The sequence below is a fragment of the Haliotis cracherodii genome, unplaced genomic scaffold (genome assembly GCF_022045235.1).
Source record: "Haliotis cracherodii isolate W230 unplaced genomic scaffold, xgHalCrac1.p SCAF_3, whole genome shotgun sequence".
Lineage (NCBI taxonomy): Eukaryota > Metazoa > Mollusca > Gastropoda > Lepetellida > Haliotidae > Haliotis > Haliotis cracherodii.
This window is the reverse complement of record NW_027266286.1, coordinates 9,476,631-9,503,611: the sequence shown is the minus strand read 5'-3', so window position 1 is coordinate 9,503,611 and position 26,981 is coordinate 9,476,631. Positions and strand designations below refer to the sequence as shown.

Genomic DNA, 26,981 nt, shown 5'->3' with positions numbered 1-26,981 from the left:
GGTGAGAGTCCACAGTAAAAAAATAAGGGACGCCACATGACGGTGTACCTCACTCAGTCAAGCGCTAAGGTTGTTTTGTACAACGACACCCAGAACTACTGGAGGGACCAGACAAAGGCTGAATCTGTCATCCAATCACGTGTCTGGTTTACCCGCTATTGGTGATATGTGTCATGAACGTCATCTTTGGACTGACTGTGCACCTCCATTCTTATTGTGGCATAAATTCAGTGCCTCTGAGTTTTTGTTAGAATCATGAATAAAATCTCAAAACAGGATAAACTTTTTATGTTTTCTTATAGTCAGAGGTGTCTTCTTGCAAACCACATTCATTTTCCCAAGTTTTCAGAGTTTCATAGCCAACGCTTGTACGACCAGTCATTGTAAAATATACAGGGGTTATCCCTTTTTTTGTGTCTATATATTGTTAACCCATCCTTTCAGAGAAGAATTTTTTTTATTTCTTTAAGCAATGGATGACAAGATATTCTGTCTCTAACAAAATACGTTTCATCCATCATTGCCATAAAGAGTGACTATGCTCAATACATTTAAATACATTCTCAGCTCCCTCGGGAGTATGAAACCACAATTAACTTCTGACCAGGAATGGAATAAGAAAGACTGCAGAAGTTCAAAATCAAAATCAAATTTTTATTCACAAAAGCTGTAGAAAATACAGGTATGTGTTTCATTCACACTTGCACAAACAGACGAGCCGGAGCATGTACAGGGGAACCACTACAACAGGAGCACTGACAAACACTGTATTTGGCTGATATGTTCACTCATGGCTCAAAATATTTGTCATATGCTATTTTCTTTCTACAATACAATAATCCTTTATGTCAAAATTCCAGTATTGTTACATTTTAGGAACTATTATCTCTTGAACATACCACCTAAATACTTGACTGCAGCAAAACTACCACATTTTAATATCCTTATATATTTGAAGATTAAAGATAATTATTGTAACAAATCAACAGGTTAGATAACGCTGGATAACAAACTCCTCTGTGACTACTAAGCTGACATGTATTTATCGTTATGACTCAGTCATTGTTAAAATCACTGATACAAAAAATAATCAAACATTAATTAAAATTGAGATCAGATAGATCATGATAATATTATGTTATAAAGCTATCAATAAAATGACAACACAATTCTCTTGAAAATTGGTAACATTTCATAGCAATTAAACATTGTTCAATAACATGTATCTTATGCACTGACATATTTTGATAGGTTGAGCTTGAATACATTTTGAATTATGCCAATTTACCTCTATCACCAATCTACTTTTACTGCATCCAAGCTTTTCAATCACATAGTAAACAGACTTACTGGCTCAAACTAGAAATATAATTTACAAATACAATGTTCATTGTTGTTGCTTTGAAATATCTTCAATCTGTGCATTTGATAAAAAGGAAATCTAAATCATCCCAATGCTGAATGAAAACTGAAGCCTATTGAATGATTTCTCCCAGGTTTGAAAATTTGCATGAAGTCTCTAGAGTTCTGGCAATCAGAGTGACAACATTCTTCCGTCCAGCCATTCCAGCAATGAAGTACTTAAGTAACAAAGGCAGCAGAATATGCTTTAAAAGACTCTCGCTACATCAGATGTTTTCAACTCTGATTTATCTCCCCTGGTTTGACCATCAATTTGAAAAGAATTCTGGGCTCTACTTCACAAAGACATGAACTGCTGGATTTAAGCACTGACAAATGCAAACTATCATATAACATCCACACACAAAACTTGAAATGTCTAACTTGCAACGGAACGAGCTGCATGTGACAACACCACTAGAAGCGGGCAGTTATACAGGGGGAACAGTATTTTCTACAGCTGGTCAGAGTCAAGCCTGAGCAACACAGGAAGTATGTGTCACAATATCTATTTATTATAGGACCAAGTCTAGGATGTGGCACATTATCATGTTAATCATGTACAGCATGCATCGCACTGGACTTGAGGAGATGCTTGTTGACGATACAGGGGGCTTCAGCATGGAGACGGCCTATCAGCCAGTCACCTGAGCCTCTTGATCATCAGCTCACACTCATATATATATGTATGTTACCTCTCGATAAAATAACTGTTAGGTGAAACACAGACTACCGATACTGATGATACATAGACTATCACATTTTGATTAAAATTAATAAACCCAAACCCTGTCTTAACCTGCAATTGAGAGGTATATATATTTCAAGGAGATTTCTGAAAATCAGACTTTAAGGAGCCTTTATCAAGAGAAACTGTGTCTGAACAAGGTTGAAAAGAGGGCTTTTAATTTTTCAAGACTCCCTGTGACAGTAATAAAGTTCAATTTCAATTATAATTTAATCTCAATTCCTGTGCAGAGCCTCAAAGTCCTACATCCAAATGTTGGGTGATACTTATTCTTGCTGATGAGTCTATCTAGATTTCTCAAAAGTGTACAAAAGACAAAACTACAAACAATGTGGATCCAAACACAAGCAGGTTGAATTAGACTTTTTAGGAAAATATATAGACCTTCAAATATATTTTATTTAAAACAAATAACCTGAATTCTGAGATCATAACATTACACTGCCTGTCTTCTTGGTAACTGAACACCTATCACACCCAGTTTGTTGGCTTTGAAAATGTTTTAAACAAGAACAGAATTGTCTGGTCCATAGGGTTTCCTTGTTTGTCAAACATAAGCCCTCGATCCTATTGTGAATCAAACTAAACCAGTAACTTACAGATTTGTAACAACTCTCTAGACTTATGTTATCCTTTCAAAATGCCTGAAATGTAAGCTCCCCAACCCTATCCTCGTGTCGAGTCTCTACACTTGGCAGGTACATATATTTAAGGCTTAGGAGACGGTTAGTCATCAACTTGATGATAATCATCCAGTGATAGTTACAGCTCAAACGACGCAGGTCGTTATCGAGGACATGTATACACATGGCAGCGGGATCCGCATTGTATACACAACATATATACTGGAGATCGATCACTCGGACACAAGAACATAGAGGTTTAACACTCAAGTGACATAACTACCATTTGTAATATACAAATTGTTTGATAATTGTCAAGTCTAAAGCCAGCCAGCAACATGATATTAACATAAACATTTCAGTATAAGATAATATGTTTAGTTTGTCCAGAGTGAGCTTGAAACATTCTATGCCACATCAATCAGTTGTAATAGGCTACAGATGCAGTTGTCAAAGCACCATGCTCTAACTAGATGATTGGTACAACTAGCTACAGGTTGTTGTCCATCGCTAATATATCAACAAATGGTTATATAGAAAATGGAATGTTTTAATTTTTTTTTTTTTTAATGTAGGTCAGTGAACCATGAGGACATTCTCAGGTAAATGTTTTTTTTGAAGATAAAGGAAATGCAAAATGTTGTAGGCTGAGCAATTTGAATAGAAATGATTTGGAAAGAACTATATTGAAATATGAATTCATAAATTTTTAACCTGAGTGAAGGGCAATGGATTTCAATAAATATCAGTGTCATTTCCATCGAAAGCGCTACAATGAGATATGCTAGCTTTTGAAATCAATAACTATTTCCATGAATGGACAATACCTTGCAGACACTTTTGCTGTTAACTTTTAGTTCTATTGCATCAAAATTGCACAAGAAACTTATATCTCTACCAGACATATACATATTAAATGCAGACAAATCTCTTATCATTTCCGAAGTTTCTTAGCAGACAGATCCATCAAATCCTAAATCGCAAAAACAGTGATGTTGCATTTTTTGAAGACTTCTTTCAATAAATTGAAGAAAGTTTCAAATCTGATTTCAAACACACTTCCAAACAGAAATTCATGAATAAAATAAAATAACATTTTCTCTCTCTTTTACAGACTAGCCTCTGGTGGGATGTCACAGTTGCACGACAAGATAACGTTTCTTGGAACCTGTAAATCAACATTACAAACGGCCACCATTTTCTGCAACCTGCTCTCTGCGAGTTACCTACCCACACAATTGAAATTCCATGGAAAATAGTTTCTCAGGTTTATTGTAAAAAAAACAACTGGAACCCATGCTACTTTTCTTGGTTGGATGAAAATAAATTCAGACTCATTAGCTAGTATGGCAACTTAGTTTATCCAGGATAAAATCACTTTTCTGTTATCCGAACAATCTTGATAGATTCATAAAACTTCTAAAACCAGATGCTGTTCAGACCAAACAAAAGAAATATTTACCTCTCTAAAACATCCTTACCCTGCATCATCAACTCGATGATGAAACTTTTGGTTTCAATATACATGTACTTGAGGACATGAACATACAGAAAAACAAACTATCGCCATGGCTACACTGCAACATCAGACATGTCTCTACTCCTAGAGATAAACTCCACACACTTCCGCACGCAGCACTGACAGTGTTGGAAGCTCATCCCAACATCCTTCTTCGCCAGTCCAGGGGTAGTGTTGATAAATGCCAACAAAAACATGTGAATGAAAGTATTTGCATTTTCACTTTTCTTAAAAAAATCAAGTCATGGATATTTCTAAAATGATACTCTGTAAGATACAATGATGAAATACACTGCGATTGATTCTGATTAATAAGTTATAAATTGTTTAAAGGATGATAACAGATTCAGCAGGACTTCAGTGCAATTTATAAGCAAAATATATGCTAGCAGGAATTAAATGCACCACTAATTCCTACAGAATTGCAACAGTGATATGTACAGTGTTTCTACGACCTAGGATCATGTTCAACATATCTACCCTCTGATCAGGACACTCAATATATAAGACACATATCCACCAAGAATACTCATACATTTGATTGTTGTCTGTGCTAAATAACCTACAAAGGTAAGACACATGGACTTTTCTACAAGCAAACACTGATTTTAGGAACATACATCACTAAAACCAGAAAATTCTATGTTCAAAAGAAAACATTTACATGGTGCAAATCAATGCTTTGTAATTCTTCACACAAGACAAGGCGTTGCCAGATTATTCCAGATTTACAAATTATTTACATAGAACATTTATATCATATATAGATATGGGAATATGGATACACAACATTCTTTGGTGATGATTTGAACCACTGTGAAAACTGAAGTGTGCATGACTTTTAGATTTCTGACATGACGTGTAGAAAGCTTGTAACATTAATATGAACAAACATGCATCAAGTTGGTACTCTGAATATATATCAAGAATAACTTATAATACCAAATGAACCTGATATTAATTACATGTTGATGTTATGAAATTTGCTATGGATGATAAAAATCTGTTTCTGGTTCTAAATGTGAAAATAGAATTCAAATTTAAGCATCCAGGGGTAAATGTTAAATATCTTATCTGGTGATTTTATCTTATATACAGTTACACAGGACAGCCACGTTAATCCCTGTTCCTGACTAGATAAAAAATATCTGAGATTTTTAAACAAGACATATACAATGGTAAAACATAATATACACAATAATACAAACAGATATTAACACAACAACCCTAAAATAATCCATCAAGGACGTGTCACCTACTACCAAGTTAATCCCAAACTGACATCGACTAAACTTAAACTATTCGATATAACTTTCCAATTTCAAATATCAATATGCAGACTGAAATTTCTTTTTAAATAAATATTTTTCCAGAAACAGATTTTTTTACAATGAAATGAGTGTCAGAATTTATGATTGACAGCCAATAAAGACAAGATGGTGACATATACATCTCTTGTCATAGACACCAATAGTAATGAAATACATTAAATATGTCATGGATATCAGAAGTCTGTGCTGCACCCCCTGGACATGACGTGCTTGTTGTCGTGGGCGTTGTTGGAGCTGACCACTTTGATGTCGTCTGTCGTGTACGAGGGCTGCATGTTCACTGTGGTCACTGGAGCTACCCCATATTTTCCTGAAATCACAAAATTCTTACAAAATTAACACAAGGATGTTGTTTATTGATCAAACTGCATACAACATTGAAGATACATTTGCACCTTATTCATGACACAGACATTTTGACATACACAGCTGTCTCAAACACCATATCTGGTATTTTTGGACTGCATAGGTAATTCTAACGTTGAATTCATACTAAAATTCATTATAGACAAATTGAAAGATCTCATCCAACATCAATTTCCTTTTGAAAAAATAATAGAATGGATAGCTTAGTTCTTATTCCTTGGTTCCAGTTTTTCCCCAGTTTTCAAAATCTGTCAACCTTGTCAATTGTTTTCTGTTGCGGTGGCCTCAAGACAAGACAGATAACATGAAATATGTTTGATGTTGAATCTGTGCTTTAGTAAAAACATTATCAATGAAATATCAGACTTTATATATGACCTGAAATAGCAGCTTAAAATATCGGTACCAAGGCGTTTGTGAAGCATACATGAAGACCATATATAAGTCAATAAGTGAAAAAGATATTTATCAGTACTTTAAGAAGGGCAGGTATTGTTTGATAGTCTTAACATTTCAGCCTTTTGATATCAAACAATATGATTAAGACAGGAACATTGATCCTGAATTTATTTTTAGTGTAATTGAACTGATAGTTACAAATACTGCCATATCAAATTTGGAGTCCTCAAGATCTTTATACCCTGACAATAGATTGGATATCAAGTTTTTCTCCCTTAAGCAGAGTCAGACCTACAAAATCCTTGGCACTGCAAATCAGAAGCCTGGAACAGATCATGTATACATTACAAAGGAAGGTTCCAGAATTGCATTCATTTTAATCCTGTCCTTACCAAACAAATACACCGAATGTAGGTTGAACAATCACATCTGTAGATGACAGGACATATTGTCAGCATGTCTTGAAATGAGAGTTTGGTTTAATGCTGTTTAGAACAGTGTTTCAATTATATCGCCTTCAAGTGGGAGAAGATACCCAAGTGAGGGGATGGCAAATGATACTACTTAAGTAACAACCAATCGGGGTATGTGACAACCCAGAATCATATTCAGGTGAACCAGGAACGAAAACCCACGATTATTTGATCTTGGCACAAGAAATACATGAAATCTCATGAAATCATGACTAAGACACAATGACACCTGTTGTCCTCCTTGTAGAAGCTGCGTTAAAACCACCCTAAGAAAAGACAAGTCAGTTCATCACTAGCATGACTGTTATGACGATGTTCACATCGGTTCACATGACGACGATACACCTATTATCATGACGCTGTGCATCATAATATAGGTTCACATGACGATACCTCATGAAATGATCTCACCTGTTCAATGTTGTCAAGGTACACACAAAGTCTTGTCTTATTACAACACACAAGTGGTATGGAGGCCTCATGCAGGCAGTCAAAGGGAGATAACTCAGATAAGCCACACAAGACGACATGTTGGAATTAACCATCACTTCACGCGTTTCACAAAAGCAGAAATAAATGGTTACTTGTGAGAATCAAACATACTGAAAAGTGCATATAATTCTGAATAAAAAGATATGATTTCAAGGAAAAGACACGCAACATGCTGTATTAGTCAATAGATTGTTTACAGAGGTGTTAGACAGTCGTGATGTGCACGGTATTTTGCAAAAACATTTTAAATATTTTTTGACACAAGGACTTTACTTTATTTACTTTCACTATGATGTAACTTGAACTGAACTGTTCGCAGACAACAAAGTTGAGAAGACCCATTACGGGACATGCAGCAACAAAAGATGTCATTTCTGTTGCTGTTCACGGACAGAAAGAGAATTATCAGAGCTTTACAGCTTACAATTTGCACCTTAGGGACCGATCATGTATTATCATGGTGGTTGGGTCGGAGGGAATCGGGAGAGTGACACCCAAAAAGATGACAGTCTCTAGGGAGGGCAACTAAAAAGTATACGAGTTTGGGAGAGGTCATGAAAAAATTGGATATTTCATAATAAAATTAAAGTGCATTTGCAGTTTGTCTTTTCAGGTAGGGGCCTTTAAAAAAATGTATAAGGACATGGGGAGGGTCATTCAAAAATAGGAGTGAGTGAGTGAGTGAGATGGGGTTTTAACAACGCTTTTAACAGTATTCCAGTTATATCGCGGCGTGTCAGCTTAATGTGGGAGGAAAGCCTGAAGGTCTCAGACGCTTACCACTTTGGTGAAACCCTGTGACGAGCACGGGTATGATGCTGACAAACCAAGAAACATAATCGGGGCAAACTGGGATTTGAACCCACAATCGTAGGTTTCTGACGTGCCCAAGGGACGCAACTCTGCACCGCGAATCTCGGCACCTAAGATGACTACCCCCAAAATAGGACATTAGGGGGGCGTAATTATTTACAGTACATAAGTGCCTCAAAATCATCTGACCCACCCATCCCGGGTGGGATGGGTTGGTTCCTTATGACCGGTCCCTTATGCAAGGAGGGAAAATGACAGTTCTAAAATTGAGATTATAAATTTGGCCCTTCAGTATTTCATGAAAGTCATCCAATGATTTATCCCAAATATTCAACTTCTCTCTAGAATTCTATAAATGGTGGAAGATTTCTCTTTGACTACATCTTTTCAAGAGACCTAAAAACTCAATAGTTCCCGGCAACGGTGCACATAACATTATCCTCAGAAAAGTGTTACCACTAAAGAATATCCATGTAAATATTAATACCTCCAAAGTCCAAAATATTGTTACATTTTGTTAAAAAATCCCATGTGAAACATATGTCAGGGTGTTCTTGTCAAATAGCAAAACAGAATCTTGTGAAAACAAAATATGAATGAGGTTCTGTTCAGCTAGCCATGTTGACTGTTTTCAGTCTGTGTACAGCAGCCCTGGTGTTGAGAGTGTTAGAAAGGAAAAGCTTCCACTACACAGAAATAGTTGCAATATAGACTTGCTGCAGGCCCTTCGTCCACTCTGTGCCTCAAATAGCACAACCCTAAATATACCGTATTCGACGTAATAAGCGTTCGCTCTAATAAGTGCCCACGGCGATATTTGCTAATACAATGGCTAGTGAACAATCCCAATTAGCACCCTTTCCGATTGACCAATGTACACAAGACTTATTTATTCGCGTATAATACGCACTGGTGTGTTATATGCATCCTTAATTATGGGCAATTAAATTCTGGAAATATATATATCTCTCGTGTATGAACATTTCAGGCTGTCATCATAAACCACGAAATTTATCTTTCAACTCTGTTTTTTCCGACAAAATAATATTCTAATAAGAGCCCCCTATTTCTAATTTTGACAGCGCCCTGGGCGCTTATTATGTCGAATACGGTACCCATGGTACTGTATGAGTCCACTGACAATTCTTCTTTGGTTTAATCACAAATAATAATTCCTCAAAGTAATTATTACAAAAGAATTAAAACCTCCTCTACTGTTAATCAAAATGGCAGCAATTTCTTAATATTCATGTCCTTGATTCTAATTCTAATTGAAGGAATGTGTTATCTTACAGCAATACCCCCAGCACCGAACATATGCTTACACAGTTTACATTCTCCTATATTTAAGATCATAGCATCTTTCTCGTTTCTTTTTATATACATGTTTTCAAAAAAACTTGTGCCAGTAGGCTCAGTAGCTCACCTATATATTCAAAGATAAAAAGCAACTGTAAGTTCCAACAATCAGATTAATACACTTTTCTCAACATGTATCAACCATTCCCAAGGTTAGATCGATTGCCAGGATTGTTAGAGAGAGAATGGAGGTAGCTCATTGTTTAGTTTAGATGTAAACTTATGAATATTTCCAGCTACGAAAAAAGGTAACGTATTTACTATGGGTGATAATTATCCGTAGGTTTCATATGTAGGTGTCTGTATAAACTATTGATAGTCAAACATGGTACCGACAAATTTCAGCTTGTCATTGATTATATTTCCACTGGCCTTTATACAATCACAACGCCATAGCTTTTGAAGAAGTCATTACATCCTTAAGTTAAACACCACATACATACAGCATATCAAACTGCATAAACATGCAGAAAAGGCTGCGCAGTGGACAAATATGGCTGCCAATTTTAAAATCAGGATAAAAATCTTTTGGCAGCACTGCTGGGATCAGTCATACAATGTTTCACAGCATTATGGAGAGATGACAAAACTGAATGTTTACACAAGACGGACAAGGTGCCTTGACATATTCTCACATAAACCCTAGGTTCAAGTGAGGTAAACATCGACCTGCCACATTATGAAAAAATTCCAAGAAATTCAAAATGATAAAACCCCAAAATGGCTACCTGCATTTTAGACCATTGATCTTGTATGCATATCAATCCCTACATTGGAATTTTCCTGATAATACTTTTCTTGAATGGGAATCAACTCCCTTAAACTAGAATCATCTCCACTGAACATGAATTATTTCCCCTGAACTAGAATCATCTCCCTTGAATATGAATTATCTCCCTTGAACTAGAATGATCTCCCTTGAACAAGAACCTGGGCAAGTCTATGGGAGTTGTTGCAGTACAGAAGCCGGCACAAATGTACAGGTGACAACAAGCACTGAAGTGACCCGGAAGTGGACACTCACCGGGGGGTCAACACTTGTTATCCTAGCCCCCAGGAAGACATGCCTCCCTAGGGGACTTGCCCCGGGATGGGGCCCTGATCGGCCGCTAAGGGGAGAGAAGTCAACTCACCGTCAGTCATACCTTGCCAAGCTTTAGGAAATAACAATTCATATTTTGGATTACATTTTGGAAAAGAATGAAAAGATGATCTATACAGTCTTCTCTGCAGGTTTCAATGGACGGGAAACTGCCAGGTTATAGATGGAGATCGGCATGTAAACAGGTAATGCTACTCAAATCAAAATTTTAAAAATTATTCTTGACACCACCTTTACATGAAAGTGATGAGCGATTCCATAGGCTCCTTATTAATACAGCCTCTGCTTAGAATTTCTGCATAAATTGAGAATAAATATTGAGACACTGATTTCATATTACTTTTCATATATATACACAAAAACTCCTTAATCCTAAACAAGTGACAAAAGACCCAAATCAAAGCATGTAGCAACTTGAGTTACTAGAGAACTGACTTTGAATCGGAAGACAAAACTTATTTGTTTTTGCCGCATCTGTTAATATACAAACAACTTAAATAAGAAAGACACCCATCACTAAGTAACAGTATCATATTGCCTTGAACACTCCTGACTTGCTAGGCCATTAACGGACAGACTTTAATATTCTAGGGGCCAGGGATTTTTGCTGGAGACATTATATTTTCTCGGTCACGCTTCAAGAAAAAAATTTCTTGTGCCAAAATGTTTCTCAAGACATCCAGTCAACAATCTTTTATCTTGATAGAACCTGAGGCAAAACAATTTCTTGTCCAGTATTTATCTCCAGAACACCCAATGGTTACTCCCACAGTATTGCCCAGCATGGCCCGCTTGCCCCGAGCACCTGTCCCTGGCACCTGAGAGCAGACTGTATAGCGATGATATACACTATGTCACAGGCCACAAGAAAAACCCAGACACATAATCAGGAAGGAATTGCCCGGGCAACAAAGTACCTGTAAGAACACAAGCTTTGATAGATGAGTGATGAAGCTTCTGTCAGTAGTCTTCAGAACAAAAGCCAATCAGGACAGTATGAATGGTCTGCTCATATATGTCAATGTGGAAAATCAAGTCTGAGCTAATTTTGTTACAGCTGATCATGCAAACCAACAGCCAAATGTTTCAGAATAGCAAACCAATTGACAAGTGTCAAGACTGATTAGTCTCAAGAATACATCAGCTGTGAGACGTCTACATGTTAGTATCAAGATTAGTCTCAGTCAACCCTTAACGTTTTGGGTTACAATTTACATCAATGCAGCCTCAATCTCAATAAAATCAGAACTTAGAGCCGCTACCACTGAACAAAGATCTGGGGACATCCCACGTCAGAGCGACCTTTCATCCGACCAATAAGACCATCGGGATCTTACCAGATTGGGAAAGTGACAGTAGGAATGTTTTCCAATCATACAACCTCGTAAAGGATAACATGGTCGGTGTATTCAGGGTGCCAGTTACGGGCCAAATGGTTATTTCTGTCCAAATGGTTGTCTATCTCTCTCTCTTCAATGGGAAAAACATTTCAAACAGAAGAGTCTTTTAATAGCTGGTAAGTACTGCCACACAATCTCGGCAATCTATAAGACATTTCAGAATTCTTTTTTGTTCAGTTTTCATCTGGAATGGAAATCACCAGTTTAAAACTAGTGCTGAAAAGCTCGAAAAAGCTGCTTTCTGATTGGCCAATGTCAACTTCTTGTTTGTTATTTCATTGGTCAGTCAAAGATTGCAACATGTCATTCTCATATGACTTGTAATGCGATGTCCTCAGATCTATGTGTAGCGGAAGCCAGCCCTAAGATCTGATTTTAAGGAGACTGATGCAGCCTGCATGAGAGCTGGACTTTTAAGATTAGTCAAATCATCCTAGTATCATCAATACAGGCTACTTCATTTCAATTCCCTACTGGTACAACCATCACATGACACTTGATACCAGTGAGTGAGTGGGTGAGTGAGTGAGTGAGTGAGTGAGTGAGTGAGTGAGTGAGTGAGTGAGTGAGTGAGTGAGTGAGTGAGTGAGTGAGTGAGTGAGTGAGTGAGTGAGTGAGTGATGGTTGTTTTAAACCACATCAAGCAATATTTCAGCCAAGTAATGTGGGGCTGTAAATCATCAAGTCTTGGCCAAAGACACCAGTGGTTAGAAGCATAATCAGCAGCCCATGCCTTTAAGTCAGCCAGGTCACACTGGGGCCATCATTCTATATGTATTATGTAGTTGGATCTTATGACACAACGAGATCCTTGGATCTATTCTGCCCAGACAGGCAACATGATTTAAGTCAATTATTTTCCAACCATGAGATACTGGATAACAACTCTACTCATATCCAAGATCTCAGTTGAAAATATAAACAAATGAAATCCTGAATACAAGGTTCAATGAGCAAATAATGTGTCAAGACTGACAGGTCAATATCTAAGGCAGAAGCCAAGCTTTTATGTTCAAGAACAATTAATATTTCACCATCATAATACCATAAATCCATTTGATAACAAATAAGCAGTATATATCACACACACAGAAACATGGATGTAGAATTCACACAAAAGGAAACTGAAGGTGTGCATGGAGTACATCAAAATGCTGTGACTGTCAGTGAGTGAGTGAGATGGGATAAATGCCACTTCAACAGAATTTCTGGCTCGTCTTTGGGACGAATGCTAATAGTGGCCCCTTAAACAACAGGGACATCCATGCCTGCTCCCCATGCTGTGAGGTCACACTCCCACCCATGTCTATAGGTGTGGAAACATTAACCGTACCAAGTACAGTTTTAACATATTCATAGAACCAGAAATACAGGGTACAGATGGAGTGAAAACAAACATCCACTGGTTAACAATCACTTCACATACAGCATGTGCACAAAACAATTCATGACACACTATGAAATGCAGACACATGCTGATGTATAGATACATACTCTGTAACAACGGGCTCATGTTTCAACACAAGTAACACAAGTAACACGAGATGAAAACATTCCACAAACTACTCCTGAAGCTGCAACAGGAACACTTGGCCAAGTCCCACAATGCATCACACAAATGGAGTTTATCTCCTTGCTAGAATGTTAGTCCCTCAATATTAATCATTAATCTGCTCTTGTGTTCTTGAGGGTCTTGGTTTTTACAAACATGGCAGTGAAGGAATCACAGCAGAGTGAGGGGGAGAGATGGGTTTAACATTGCTTGGACTAGTATTTCAGTTTTATCAGACCTTGTCAGCTTAATGAGGGAGTGAGTGAGTGAGTGAGTATGGTTTTACGCCGCTTTTAGCAATATTCCAGCAATATCACGGCGGGGGACACCAAAAATGGGCTTCACACATTGTACCCATGTCGGGAATCGAACCCGGGTCTTCGGCGTGACGAGCGAACGCTTTAACCACCAGGCTACCCGACCGCCCCGCTTAATGAGGGAGGAAAGGCCAACCGATGCAGATCTTAGATGCTTACCACTTCCTCAAAACCAACAAGCATGGGTAAGGTAAGGACAATCCAACAATTACAACCAGGGCGAGTTTGGGATTCTGCCACCGCTTGGAGAGGAAGGTCTGCACAGGTTATCACAGTGTGTAAGACGTCTGGGCACTTGTTGCACTCAGCAATATTTCAGCTATATGACGGCGGTCTGTAAATAATCGCGTCTGGACCAGACAATCCAGTCATTAATGTCATAAGCATCTGAACCAGGCAATTGGGATCGATGACATGCATCAACCAAGTCTGCCCACCCGATCCCCTCAGTCGCCTCCTACGACAAGCACTGTTGCTCTATTCTACCCTGGATCTTCACGGGTCTGGCCACTAGTACTCTTGCACAGTTGCAGATCCGCAATCGAGTCATCGAGTAACACAGCGAGGTGGGATGGAGGTAGGGAAGACAAGCTGCTCACTTGGGTGAAGCAGTAACACACTGACCTTTCCACATCACATACACTGGGGGCCGAAACAAGGGAAGAGAATAGGAAGGTAGAGGATATATGACATGTATCCCATGACTGGGCGTTGTGTGGGGCGGTAGTGACATGCCAACATTCCGTGTACAAAACATTTTAATCTGCTATCCTGAAATTGTTTCTAGGCATGAATTTCAGCAGAATATGGGGACCATTATCAGCTGAGCTATTACTGGACCAAACAAATTTTATAAGACTCATACTTCGGAGTAGTGGCTCAAGTCTGTGCCAGACACCAACACTTCACTCTATCCCTCATTTCTTAACATGAGGTGAGACGATGTGAAATAGAATTTATTTCACATTAAAGATTATTGCAGTTACATAACGAAGTGCATGCATGTGTGTGTGTGTGTGCAGCTTGTACGAGTCTGAGCTTATGCTGTCCTTAAAATGCTAGCCCATGGAGATATCATGCTGCAGTTTAAAATGGATACCATATACCACACAGCATACTGATTCTAAGCCGACCAGTCCTTGTTTTTAGCATCAGGCACAGTAACAAGTACCATCTTTTAACGTCTTTGGTAGGAAGTGGAAGGGAATTGAACCAACGACCTTCCGCTCTATAGGCATACGCTATATCCACTAGACCACAGAGGCTGTCTCATAGACATAAAGCATTGACTCTGCACAGCAAGAAGCAGTACCCACGGGGTCTGCACTCACTCCATGCCCAGTAGGGCAGGGTCACTGTACTGTGTGCCAGGTCCAATACAGGAACACAGAGAAGCAGTACCCACGGGGTCTGCACTCACTCCATGCCCAGTAGGGCAGGGTCACTGCACTGTGTGCCAGGTCCAATACAGGAACACAGAGAAGCAGTACCCACGGGGTCTGCACTCACTCCATGCCCAGTAGGGCAGGGTCACTGCACTGTGCCAGGTCCAATACAGGAACACAGAGAAGCAGTACCCACGGGGTCTGCACTCACTCCATGCCCAGTAGGGCAGGGTCACTGCACTGTGTGCCAGGTCCAATACAGGAACACAGAGAAGCAGTACCCACGGGGTCTGCACTCACTCCATGCCCAGTAGGGCAGGGTCACTGCACTGTGTGCCAGGTCCAATACAGGAACACAGAGAAGCAGTACCCACGGGGTCTGCACTCACTCCATGCCCAGTAGGGCAGGGTCACTGCACTGTGCCAGGTCCAATACAGGAACACAGAGAAGCAGTACCCACGGGGTCTGCACTCACTCCATGCCCAGTAGGGCAGGGTCACTGCACTGTGCCAGGTCCAATACAGGAACACAGAGAAGCAGTACCCACGGGGTCTGCACTCACTCCATGCCCAGTAGGGCAGGGTCACTGCACTGTGTGCCAGGTCCAATACAGGAACACAGAGAAGCAGTACCCACGGGGTCTGCACTCACTCCATGCCCAGTAGGGCAGGGTCACTGTACTGTGTGCCAGGTCCAATACAGGAACACAGAGATGCAGTCACAAAACCCAGCATCGGTCCCACGTTGTGTCTTGGCACAGACAAACCACACTAACAGACACTGGTGCTGAAATGTGGATTTGAACCATAGCCAGTCCATCCAGTCAACAGCATCTCTCTCTCTTCAGCATAACCTATCTAGTCTACAGTGATCCTATCCCTAAAACCATCCCACACTCTTAGCAAAGCATCAAACAAGTTGAAACAATCATAACAGCAGTCTTTGATAGGCATTTAGAAGTTGCGAGAACATGAATACATGACACCTATTAGGAATAGCATTCTTTGTCACAACGCTTCAGATTTATTCCTGCTGTTTTAGCTTTATGCACTTACTAAATGTTCACCTGATGAAGGAGCAAGAAGTAGCTCTGAAACGTGACGAGGAAGTTGCTATCCCTTAAAAATGTCATGTATTCAAATCATAACAGACAAAATGAAAGAAACCTTGTCTAAGCTACATTTACCACTAACACAAACTCCAGCACATGAACAAGGAAGCTCCGTTACAAAAGGATGTGGCACAAATATCTTTTGTTTCTTCATTTGATCATGCATGAATGCTTTAAAATGTTTTGTTTCCCCCAAAATAATTTTACCAAGCAAATATATATACACTAAAAGCTACGCTTACTTGACCAGGCAACAAAACCAAAGAATATGCTCCATCTGCTCTAAACAAAGGAAAGAGGCCATGTAACAGAATGTTGGCGTAGAGGAACATGGGAAGTACTACATGCTGGTTGGAGATGACAGACACGCCTCCAACATGTCACACACGGTATAACTCACCAGAAAAGTTGAGTTGGTTTAACGTCATGTCCCAAATGTGGTTCTTTCGTCCTATGTACGCAATGCAGGTGGAGAAAGTAGAATAGAAGAACTCTTCTACATAGTTGGATATATATAAACAGTACTCATATTGATTTCTTCCCATTATTTCTTTATCTATGAATAGTGATGAAAAAGAAAATATCGTTTCAGTAATAAGTTGAAACTTATTATACTTTCAGCCCTTCATATGATCACAGTTTCAAGTAAAAATAGAAAGAAGAGAGTTGAAAGATCTGTTTAAATGTTACCGTAAATTAGTCTTGATATTTCAATTATTTTCATCTGGGGCGTCAACAGTAGACATGTAATAACCGGCACATATATTTTAACAGAACATGTATTAAACTAGATCACAATAATGTAGATATCAAAACATAATACATTAGTAGATGAATTAAAAAGTATGCATCTGTGTTGGATTGAAACATCATTAGAACTATAGTTAATGCAGTTCTATGCAGGGGAATAGAAGGAACCCTGAAACACATAGAGAATACAGACAACACAGGATGGCCATCCTCAATGAAAAGAATGGCACAAAGTTGGAAAAACTATTCAAACCCAACAAAATCTCATAAAATAATCTGTATTCAGCAATTGGTAACACAAAAAATAAATCAACCAATTAAAATAATCATTCACAAAACAGAATATGAAAGAAACCTTGGAACAAACTCCAGCGTAACAAAATGTAAATACCGATGAACAAATAAAACACAACACCAAATAAAACTGCAATAAAACAAAGAAACTGCCAAGCAGAAGGTGGAGAGTGAGTGAGTAAGTGAGTGAATTACCTGCACATGTTGGTGGCCCCATGCCTGGTGGAGGGAAGACAGAGAATGAGACACCGATATACAGCAGGTATATGTACAGAAACAGATGGATGTATATGTTTTAGAATATTGCTGAATTTGAAGAGATGATCCTAAATTGTCCACCATCCACCCTGCCCATCCCTATCTAACCCTGACCACACCCATCCCTTGTTAACTTGTCCACCCATCCACCCTGCCCATCCCTATCTGACCCTGACCACACCCATCCCTTGTTAACTTGTCCACCATCCACCCTGCCCATCCCTATCTAACCCTGACCACACCCATCCCTTGTTAACTTGTCCACCATCCACCCTGCCCATCCCTATCTAACCCTGACCACACCCATCCCTTGTTAACTTGTCCACCATCCACCCTGCCCATCCCTATCTAACCCTGACCACACCCATCCCTTGTTAACTTGTCCACCATCCACCCTGCCCATCCCTATCTAACCCTGATCACACGTTCCTTGCCCTAACACAGATCAGCCTCATTATTCTTGGACTTATTCACACATCTTCCATTGCTGTTTAAAGTCTTGTGTTTGTTGCACTTACAAAAGCATGTTGAGCTTGATACTCAAGTGACATGTAGTAATTAAAATCAGCAAGTGGACAAAATAACACCAGAAACAAAGTCTGGTCAATCTCAATTGTCTTGTCCATAATTAAAACCTGCAGTCACTAGAAAATAATTAGACCATCACTGTTAATGAAATAAACCACTTGGTAAAAAAGGTTCATCTAAAGCTTCCATGTATCAATTTATTACCACAAGCAGTAGGGCAACCGCTAGTACCAACATGAATACGCACAGGGAGATGATTTATGGTCAGGATATTGCTAGTTAACGAGGATATTTCAAGCACCAAGGCTATTATAGGCGGTTAATAAGTTTCCAGCAATGACGCAAGACCGATCTCAGATTGGAAAGACAAGTCTAGGAATTAAATGGGGTCTTAGGTTAATGACAGCAAGCGAATGCATTTAGCCTTGCTCCACCAGCGACAGCCCTAACCAAAGAGGCTTATGAACCTTGTGACATATCCACCACAAGGGTTTTGATCGTTAAATCATATTACTGAGGAGCAGAGTCGTTCTCTCAACATAAGTGGCCGCCGTGGAAGGTACCAGAGTTAAAGCATAGAAATAATGGTGGATAATAAATAATAACTTCATAATATTTTCCATCAAGGGTAAGGTACTTTTCTGTCATGATCAATTCTGATCAGCGGATGATATGACCATAAAATAGAGTGCCCCCCTCTGGTGGAGGAGTAATCCGAGGCATATGGCGAGGAATCCTGTGCTCAACACTGAAAGGATCTCATGTAACAGATTTCACAATATCATTTGGCTGGTCTGTAAATAAACTTTATTTTTTCTTGTTTACGTTAGTTAATTTGTCTTGTTATATTTATTTAAAGAATCTTTTTTGAATGAATATTTTTTTTTAATTAATAAAGAGTATTATTTCAAAGTGTATAGAATAAACAGTATGAAATCTACAATAGAAGTGAGATAACATTTTCAATTACTACTGTATTTGACATAATAAGCACCCAGGGTGCTCTCAAAATTAGAAAGAGGGGGCTCTTATGAGAATATTATTTTGGTGAAAAAAAACAGAGTTGAAAGATATATTTTGTGGTTTATGCTGACAGCCTGAATGTTTATATACGACAAATATATTTTTCTAGAATTTAATTGCCCACAATTAAGGGTGCATTTTACACACGAGTGCATATTATACGCGAATAAATAAGTCTTGTGTACATTGAACAATCGAAAGGGGTGATAATTGGGTTCGTTCACTTGCCAATATATTAGCAAATATCGCCTTTGGTGCTTATTAGAGCAGGGCACTTATTACGTCAAATACGGTATTTGAAGTTCGATATCTATATGTTGTTTTTGTCTTTGCAATTGATTTTTATACAATCCTGATAAGATTATTGCCTAGTATTTTCACGAGACAAGGAATACAACAGGTTTAGTCAAAAGGATGTTGACAACTAACGGTATGTCTGTTAATAAACCAGAACCATTTTTGGTAATGATTAGGATTTCACATTATCCCTGAGAAAATAAAACTGCCAAATCTGAGAACTTTATGGTGATAATGTTAGTTGGAGAATCTAATAATCACAGAAACCACCGATCACAGGTTCAGAATTAATTAAATTGTTTCATCTAAAGTAATATGCATCAAATAGATGACATTCTTTCAGATAGATCCACTGTTAATATCCTCACAATCAAATATCATTGTATCGGCCCAATGGTTAGCCTGCAAAACATACATAAAATCATACATTCTTGTATTGTGTAGCAGTGTGTGAAATAGCCACCTACCCACTGGCCCATGGCTAGCAAAATTTCAGTTGGGCTAAACATTATGAAATATCCTAGCCTAAATGGCAACTGAAACTTTAAGGTGACTTTTTTTGTGCACACCTTAGTTGATCAAAATAACAAATTTTCTCCCATTTCTGAACTCACTACGACCATCAAAAATATAAAATCAGTACCAAATGGAGGTTGCAAGATCAGATTTACCCACTCCATGATATTGGACTCATGATTTGCAATTTGGCCTTACTTTACTGATACGTTTGCAAATTAAAATTTCTGGAAAAACATAGAGTCTCATATCAAAGCTAGTGACGTATGAAAGTGGAAAGTAACTTTTAAGGCTAGCTATACCAAAAGGCAACTATGCTTTGAGACTATTTCGCACACTGTTGTGTAGTTCTAATATCCACAGCACACCCACCATTTATTGGTGGAAGTTTGTTGTTGATAGTGCCGTCGGGCCCCTGGTAGCTGATCATGTCATGCTTGGTGACGGGGGCGTTGCTCCCCATGTTGTCTGGGACCACGACTGGCTCCCCCGCCGTGTTGGTGCCAGTGCTGTTTGTCTGGAAGTACAACAGTGCACACTATCACAGCTGGACACGCTGAACAGTACAAATACAGGAACCACTCATGGTAGAACACAACAATCTCATCACTTTCAGACCTACTACTCCGAGATACCTGGCAGCGTGGAGACAAACGCTCCATGGACGATCCATGCCACAGGATGCAATGGCATGGAATCAGACAGCTAACACATTGTAACAGCGGTTGAAATTCATGCTGGTCCGCCAGCCAGAGACAACTACAAAGTGCTGAGGACCAGTAAGCATTCAATGACAAGCAGCATTTGAAGGCTATAAGTTTGAACCACCGCATAATGCTTCAATTTTGCTACAAATAAGAACTGAATAAAACTGACAAAAAATGTAAACAGTAAACATTAAAGTCTTGTTCAAGCAGAACTAACTGCAAACTTTGAGGCCTTGTGAGATAAAGATTCCACTAGTGCTCTGGGTGCTGTTGTACAAAGGAATCTAAGTGCTGAGGTGATCGCAACACCTGTACTTTAACATAGATAACACATCATTGTAGCGCTGGGGTTGTTTTGTACAACTGCACCCTGGGCTCGTCTTCAAAAGGGAGAAGAATAATTTCTAAGACTGTTGTAACCACGTGATCCCTGACTCTTACAACAGCCCTGGGACACGGGGGACACGAGGACACAGGGGACACGAGGGACACGAGGGACACAAGGGACACGGGGGACACGAGTGACACGTGGGGACACGGGGGACACGAGGGACACGAGGGACACGGGGGACACGAGGGACACGGGGGACACGAGGGACACGAGGGGACACGAGGGACACGAGGGACACGAGTGACACGAGTGACACGTGGGGACACGGGGGACACGGGGGACATGGGGGATACGAGGGACATGGGGGATACGAGTGACACGTGGGGACACGAGGGACATGGGGGACATGGGGGATACGAGTGACACGTGGGGACACGAGTGACACGTGGGGACACGGGGGACACGAGGGACATGGGGGATACGAGGGACACGAGGGACACGGGGGACATGAGGGACACGGGGGACACGAGGGACACGAGGGACTCATACTTACCCCTAAATACCCAGGGTAAATGACTAATGACTGACTTTAACACACTGACACGATACTTTCTTCAAGACTACTACAGAACTGTTACCTTCTGTTGTGTGATATTGGTTGAACCATAGTACTCGTGCCGCACATTGACAGCGTTACTCTCCTTCACAGGCAGCTCTCCGTCAGCTGTATGCACCTGGGAACTGTCTGGCACCACGTAGCCACGGCGATCTAGCAAACTAGAAACATAATGTCCATATAAGGATACATTCACGTTATACGGGAATGCAGAATCCTTCATTTCCCTCCTCATTTCCACACTCGTTCCTCAGGAATTCCAAAACAAGAAATATTATTGGTATATATCACGTGTTTGTTTGTTGTTAAAATGTGCACTCAGCAATATTCCAGCTATATGATTGATGCCTGTAAATAATTGAGTCTGGAGCAGACAATCAACGATCCAGGCCGTCGGGGTATGATGACACACATTCAACCAAGTCACCGAGCCGGACCACCTGCTCCATTAAGTCACCTCTAAAAACTAGCATAGGTTGCAGGGGACTCTCGTGTCAGTGCCATGGAACATGTAAAGCCCCTTCTCTCACCTAGGGACCCGTGAAGATTCAGATAGAAAATAGGTCTTCAGCAACCCATGCTTGTCGTAGGAGGCAACTAATATGGATCGGGTGGTCGGGTGATCGATGCATGTTATCGTATCCCATTTGTGTGGATCAATGCTCATGACATCAGAAACTAAACTGTCTGGTCCAGACTCAATTATTAACATCACTGCCATCACATAGCTGGAATATTGCTGAGTGCAGCGTTCAACAACAACAACCATCAAAATAACTCTCACCTCGGAGGGGTTGGTCCACAAAGAACTGTCATGCAGTTCCTAAATATTGAGCCCTTGCTGTAGGGATTGAAGTTTTCTTGGCCCCTCTTGGCTGTAAATGAACCCTTTATCTGAAATACAGTGTAATCTGAGATTAGGCTGCAGTCAAGAAAGAGTTTGGAAAAATACCTTCACCCATTCCACAGAGAAGCTGTAGATCCTTGTCCATTGTAAGCCCTATAACATGACAGCAGAACACAGACCCAAGACATACCTCAACTAACATCCAGTCTCTGAAATGAACATATTTTACAGAAAAATACAGTTCTTAAATTATCTTTAAAAATATAATAAAAAGGAGCCAAGAGACTTTCTTCATTATCCTGAAACTGGAGTAATCTCTACTTTCCAAATATTATAGACCTGCATGGGCTGTATTGATATATTTGTTTCAGGGTCTGTGTGACAGAGTTTGAGATGCAAACCTCATCTAGCCACATTGTCATGTGCATTGTAAGCTTAAAATGGTACATGAAACCCCAGCTAGCTGCAGTGTTTGTGCGAGGAAGCCTTATGATGACATATCAAAGCCTTAAAGTCCTGACATACATGATTACAGTACACTGGCATTTGATTCCTTTGTGGAATTACGAACAGAAAAAAACATTAATTGACAAAGTGGACACCATTTATGGATAACAACTTCTTTATTTACTGTAAAGGAGACGCTGTTGCTTGACAACGGTATAAGGGTCTACAGTAAACTATGTGTATAATGAACACGCTTACAACGAACTGACTGATATAACTAGGTGTACTTTTGGTCCCAGCTATTTTCCATATATTTTATCATATAAAGTTGATGGATATAATGAACATGCTTATAACGAAATAATGGATATAGCGAACCCCCCTTGTGGTCCTGTTTGTACTCTGCCAACGATTATTGAATGTTTAAGTCTATAACAAACTGTTAATCCTTGAGCTGATCTCACGTGTCACCTATCTACCTATTAAAATATCTACGGCCATGCACTGCTGTTCAAAGCTTCAATAAACAATTGAAGGCAATTGATTTACTCTTAAGCACTGACACCTTGTCCTCAAATTACACCCTCAATTAACAATAGTAACACAGTGATTGAAGTGGATATATTCTGTACATGTACAGTGCATACTTTTGTTATTTATCGAGTAAGATGATGTCAAATGACTTGATAAAAGATGTCCGACGGTCGAAATGCGGATAACGAACGACGGATATAACAAACTAATATTAGTCGTCCCTTTGAGTTCGTTACAACGGTAGTTTACTGTATACTGAACATCGCCTTAACTGTAAATAAAGAAGTTGTTATCCATAAATTGTCTCTACTTTGTCCTCCATTAACTTCTAAGCAGCGCCTATCAAACAATTCAAAACATTAATTGCAACAATTACATGCAGGTACAATATATAACAGAGGACATAACCTAACACCTTGTAGACCACACACCACAGAGCTCGTCAATGTGCAGCCTCCCAGCTGTGCTACTTACATCTTCATTTGTGGTTAGCTCGGTAGAGACAAGGTAAGAGTGAAAGCCCGCCAAGCCAACAACAGAGAACACAGAGAAGAAGCAGATCACTGCCTCGATCACAGTAAAGAGTGTTAAGGAAATAATCAGAAAATCAGTCCCGCACAACACAACACACTCAGCTAAAAACTACAGGCCCTGTTCCACAAAGCCATCTTAGCGCTAAGATGATCGTAACTCCCATACTTTAACACTGGATTACGATAGTCGTAGCGCTAAGATCACTTGTGGAATGTGCCCAGGGCCCACTTGCACAAAGCAATCTTAGCACTACAACTATTGTAATCCTATGTTATAGTGTGGGAGTTACGATCATCTTAGCACTAAGATCTCAAGTGGGCCCAGGTCTCATGTATGGAAGGAACAAGACTCCTTGATTCAAGAGTCCTACAACAAAATGAATCCATCTTAATTACTGTTTTACTGTTTGCTACATCACGCTCTAGCGGTAGTATGATGGATCAGACTATATTTATTAGGGCTGGCTGAAAATTATTATCGTCAATGAGAAGAAATATTAACGACTATTGATATGAAATAGTTGTAATCAATAATAACTTACATAAACTGTTGTGATGAAATAAAGTTTAGATTTACCGAAACAAACTTGTTATTATCAATTGTCTAAATTGTCTAAGACAGAAAGCAACAGTTTTGTCATATCTCAAATCTCCACAAAGTTATCCATGCATAAATGTGTCACTGCTCACCAGTGGAGTGAAATATGTTGATTTCTTTAGGGACTTTCTTGCATATTTGCTTTAAGTTATTTTTCAATAACTGATCGATATTTAATTAGGGATTATTGATATCAATAATCGGTATCGATAGTCAGCCCTAATATTTATTGTTTACTGCGCTACCTATTTTCAATCTTAGTCAACAGGGATAGAAATTAATTCATAAATATCACAAACGATCTGGTATAGAGTGGTAGTCCACATGAAATGTTTCTTGTACTTTCTGAATCTTACTTGCCTGGGACTAGCGGACTTATGGTAATTTCGATACCCCCAGTACTAATAATGATGCACATATCTGGAATATTCTCAGCAATACAAAATATGAAATGAATTTTGACACTGAAAGAATTCTTTTCATTTTTCAAGTTGCTAGCACAAATATGCAGTACAAAGAACTGTGGAATCTTATAGTCACGCCCACGTGAGCTATTCTGAGGACATCACCTGTCATACTCTCACATATCTTCGTGACAAAAATAATCAGCATAGCAATTAACAATAACAAGAGATACATATTTCAAAATAAAAAGTTTTCCTTTACAGTAAATTCAACAAACACTGACAATCCCAGTATCAAATTTCTTAAATCCACACGAAATCTAAGTATAGATGATGACACGAAATTGCTGAAAAAACTATTTTCAAAAGTAGAATTAGCTTTAGAAGTCATGTAAAAGTTCAAGGTCTCTAAAGAGATTAATTTTAATTTGGAAATTTAAAATCTACTTTAATCATGTTAATCAAGAACCAAAACAACAATTGTCAATAAAAAATAGGAAGAAAATGTAGGTCTCCAATTTCTTCCACAGAAGATAGATTTTCACAAATCCCTCTTGATTAAATTGTGCTTAAGTTCAACTTTCTACTGCAAACTGACAGTGAATCCTGATGCTGTCTCCAGTTTCTTGTTACTATCTACAGCATTGTGCAGCTGGGTTATCTCCCTTAGTGTCTCTGTTTCCTACATAATCCACACGAGGAAACCAGGAAACATCATAAACACAAACTTTTCTTCTCCAGTTCTTTTTTTGGTTTTGAGATGTCTGGAAATGATTTTTTGTATCATTTGGAGGCAGCTACATAATTAGTATCAATCTCGAATGAATTACCATGGAAACAGAACAAATCTACTTCAAATGCTGGTTCTACCAAAATGCTAAACAGATGTGTAAGCAACACATATCAGAAACATACATGTAAAAATAATGTAGAATTAGTATCATGTGTTTTCTAAATCCCTTATGTATTTTTTTTTATAGTTTTAGGTTAACTCTTCTTGTATTTAATATACATCAAGTGAAATACCTATATCTGGAACACCAGATTTAATTTTGAAAAGGAAAAAATATCTATCCTGTTGGAACTTGGATGAAAGTACTTGGTCCTTCTATACAAACATAAACAGAGACTCATAACTGAAACACATCTGTGACATCATTCTATTGTTTAAGTGCTCCATTATGTTTCAGGAATGGACAGTTGATAGTTTTATCTGCCACTGTTGCATGTGCTCTGTTGTGATCTATACAAAGCATTAGACACTGTTCTTTAGAATGTTTAGGCAAAGTGTAAGGGTAGGGATGTGTTTAAGTAGGGTAATATCCGTTTAACTCTCCATTCCTGAAAAATAATGGGCCTCGGGTCCATTATCTTTAAGGAATTGAGTGAGTTATGTTTGATGCCGCTTTTAACAGTATTCCAGTTATATCGCGGCATGTCAGCTTAATGTGGGAGGAAAGCGCAAAGTGATGCAGGTCTTAGACGTTTACCACTTTGGTGAAACCCAAGAGCACGGGTATGGTGCTGACAAACCTAGAAACATTATCAAGGCGAACCGGGATTCTAACCCACAATCATAGGTTTCTGGCGTGCCCAAGGGACGCAACTCTGCACAGCTATTTGGGGCGCCTTAGACAACTGGGCCACCTGGGCCACCTGTGCCCCCTTAAGGAATTGAGAAGACCCCTTCTACATAATCTTTGATGCAAGTAGTCCCTTTTGATTTACTTACAAGCATTTCCATTTCCACTATTCCATTTTAGCACACTCATGAACCATTTACTTTCACAAGCTTTTCTTTTTCAGTTTTATTTCAATCCTGATTTTACTATTAACATAATTTACTCATCTTAAACATCACATCAATTCTTCAAACTAGGACACAAATTATAAACAAGTGCATGCC

At 39.1% G+C, this 26,981-nt stretch overlaps 1 protein-coding gene across 6 annotated transcripts in view; it reads right to left on the bottom strand.

The window, feature by feature from the left end:
- Positions 1-667: 667 nt before the first annotated feature.
- LOC139475045 (palmitoyltransferase ZDHHC18-B-like) overlaps positions 668-26,981 on the bottom strand; it is a 92,021-nt gene continuing 65,707 nt past the window's right edge. For 2 of the 6 annotated variants that reach the window (XM_071258270.1, XM_071258268.1), the window contains 8 exons: positions 24,015-24,117; positions 22,497-22,606; positions 21,735-21,873; positions 20,431-20,575; positions 17,632-17,655; positions 16,793-16,843; positions 10,658-10,678; positions 668-5,932 (listed from right to left, as the gene is read on the bottom strand). In XM_071258270.1, the coding sequence (XP_071114371.1) occupies positions 5,796-5,932; positions 10,658-10,678; positions 16,793-16,843; positions 17,632-17,655; positions 20,431-20,575; positions 21,735-21,873; positions 22,497-22,606; positions 24,015-24,117 (730 nt within the window). In that variant the 3' untranslated portion in view covers positions 668-5,795. The remainder of the gene's footprint in view (positions 5,933-10,657; positions 10,679-16,792; positions 16,844-17,631; positions 17,656-20,430; positions 20,576-21,734; positions 21,874-22,496; positions 22,607-24,014; positions 24,118-26,981) is intronic. The other 4 variants (XM_071258269.1, XM_071258271.1, XM_071258272.1 and 1 more) reach the window with 4 other exon arrangements.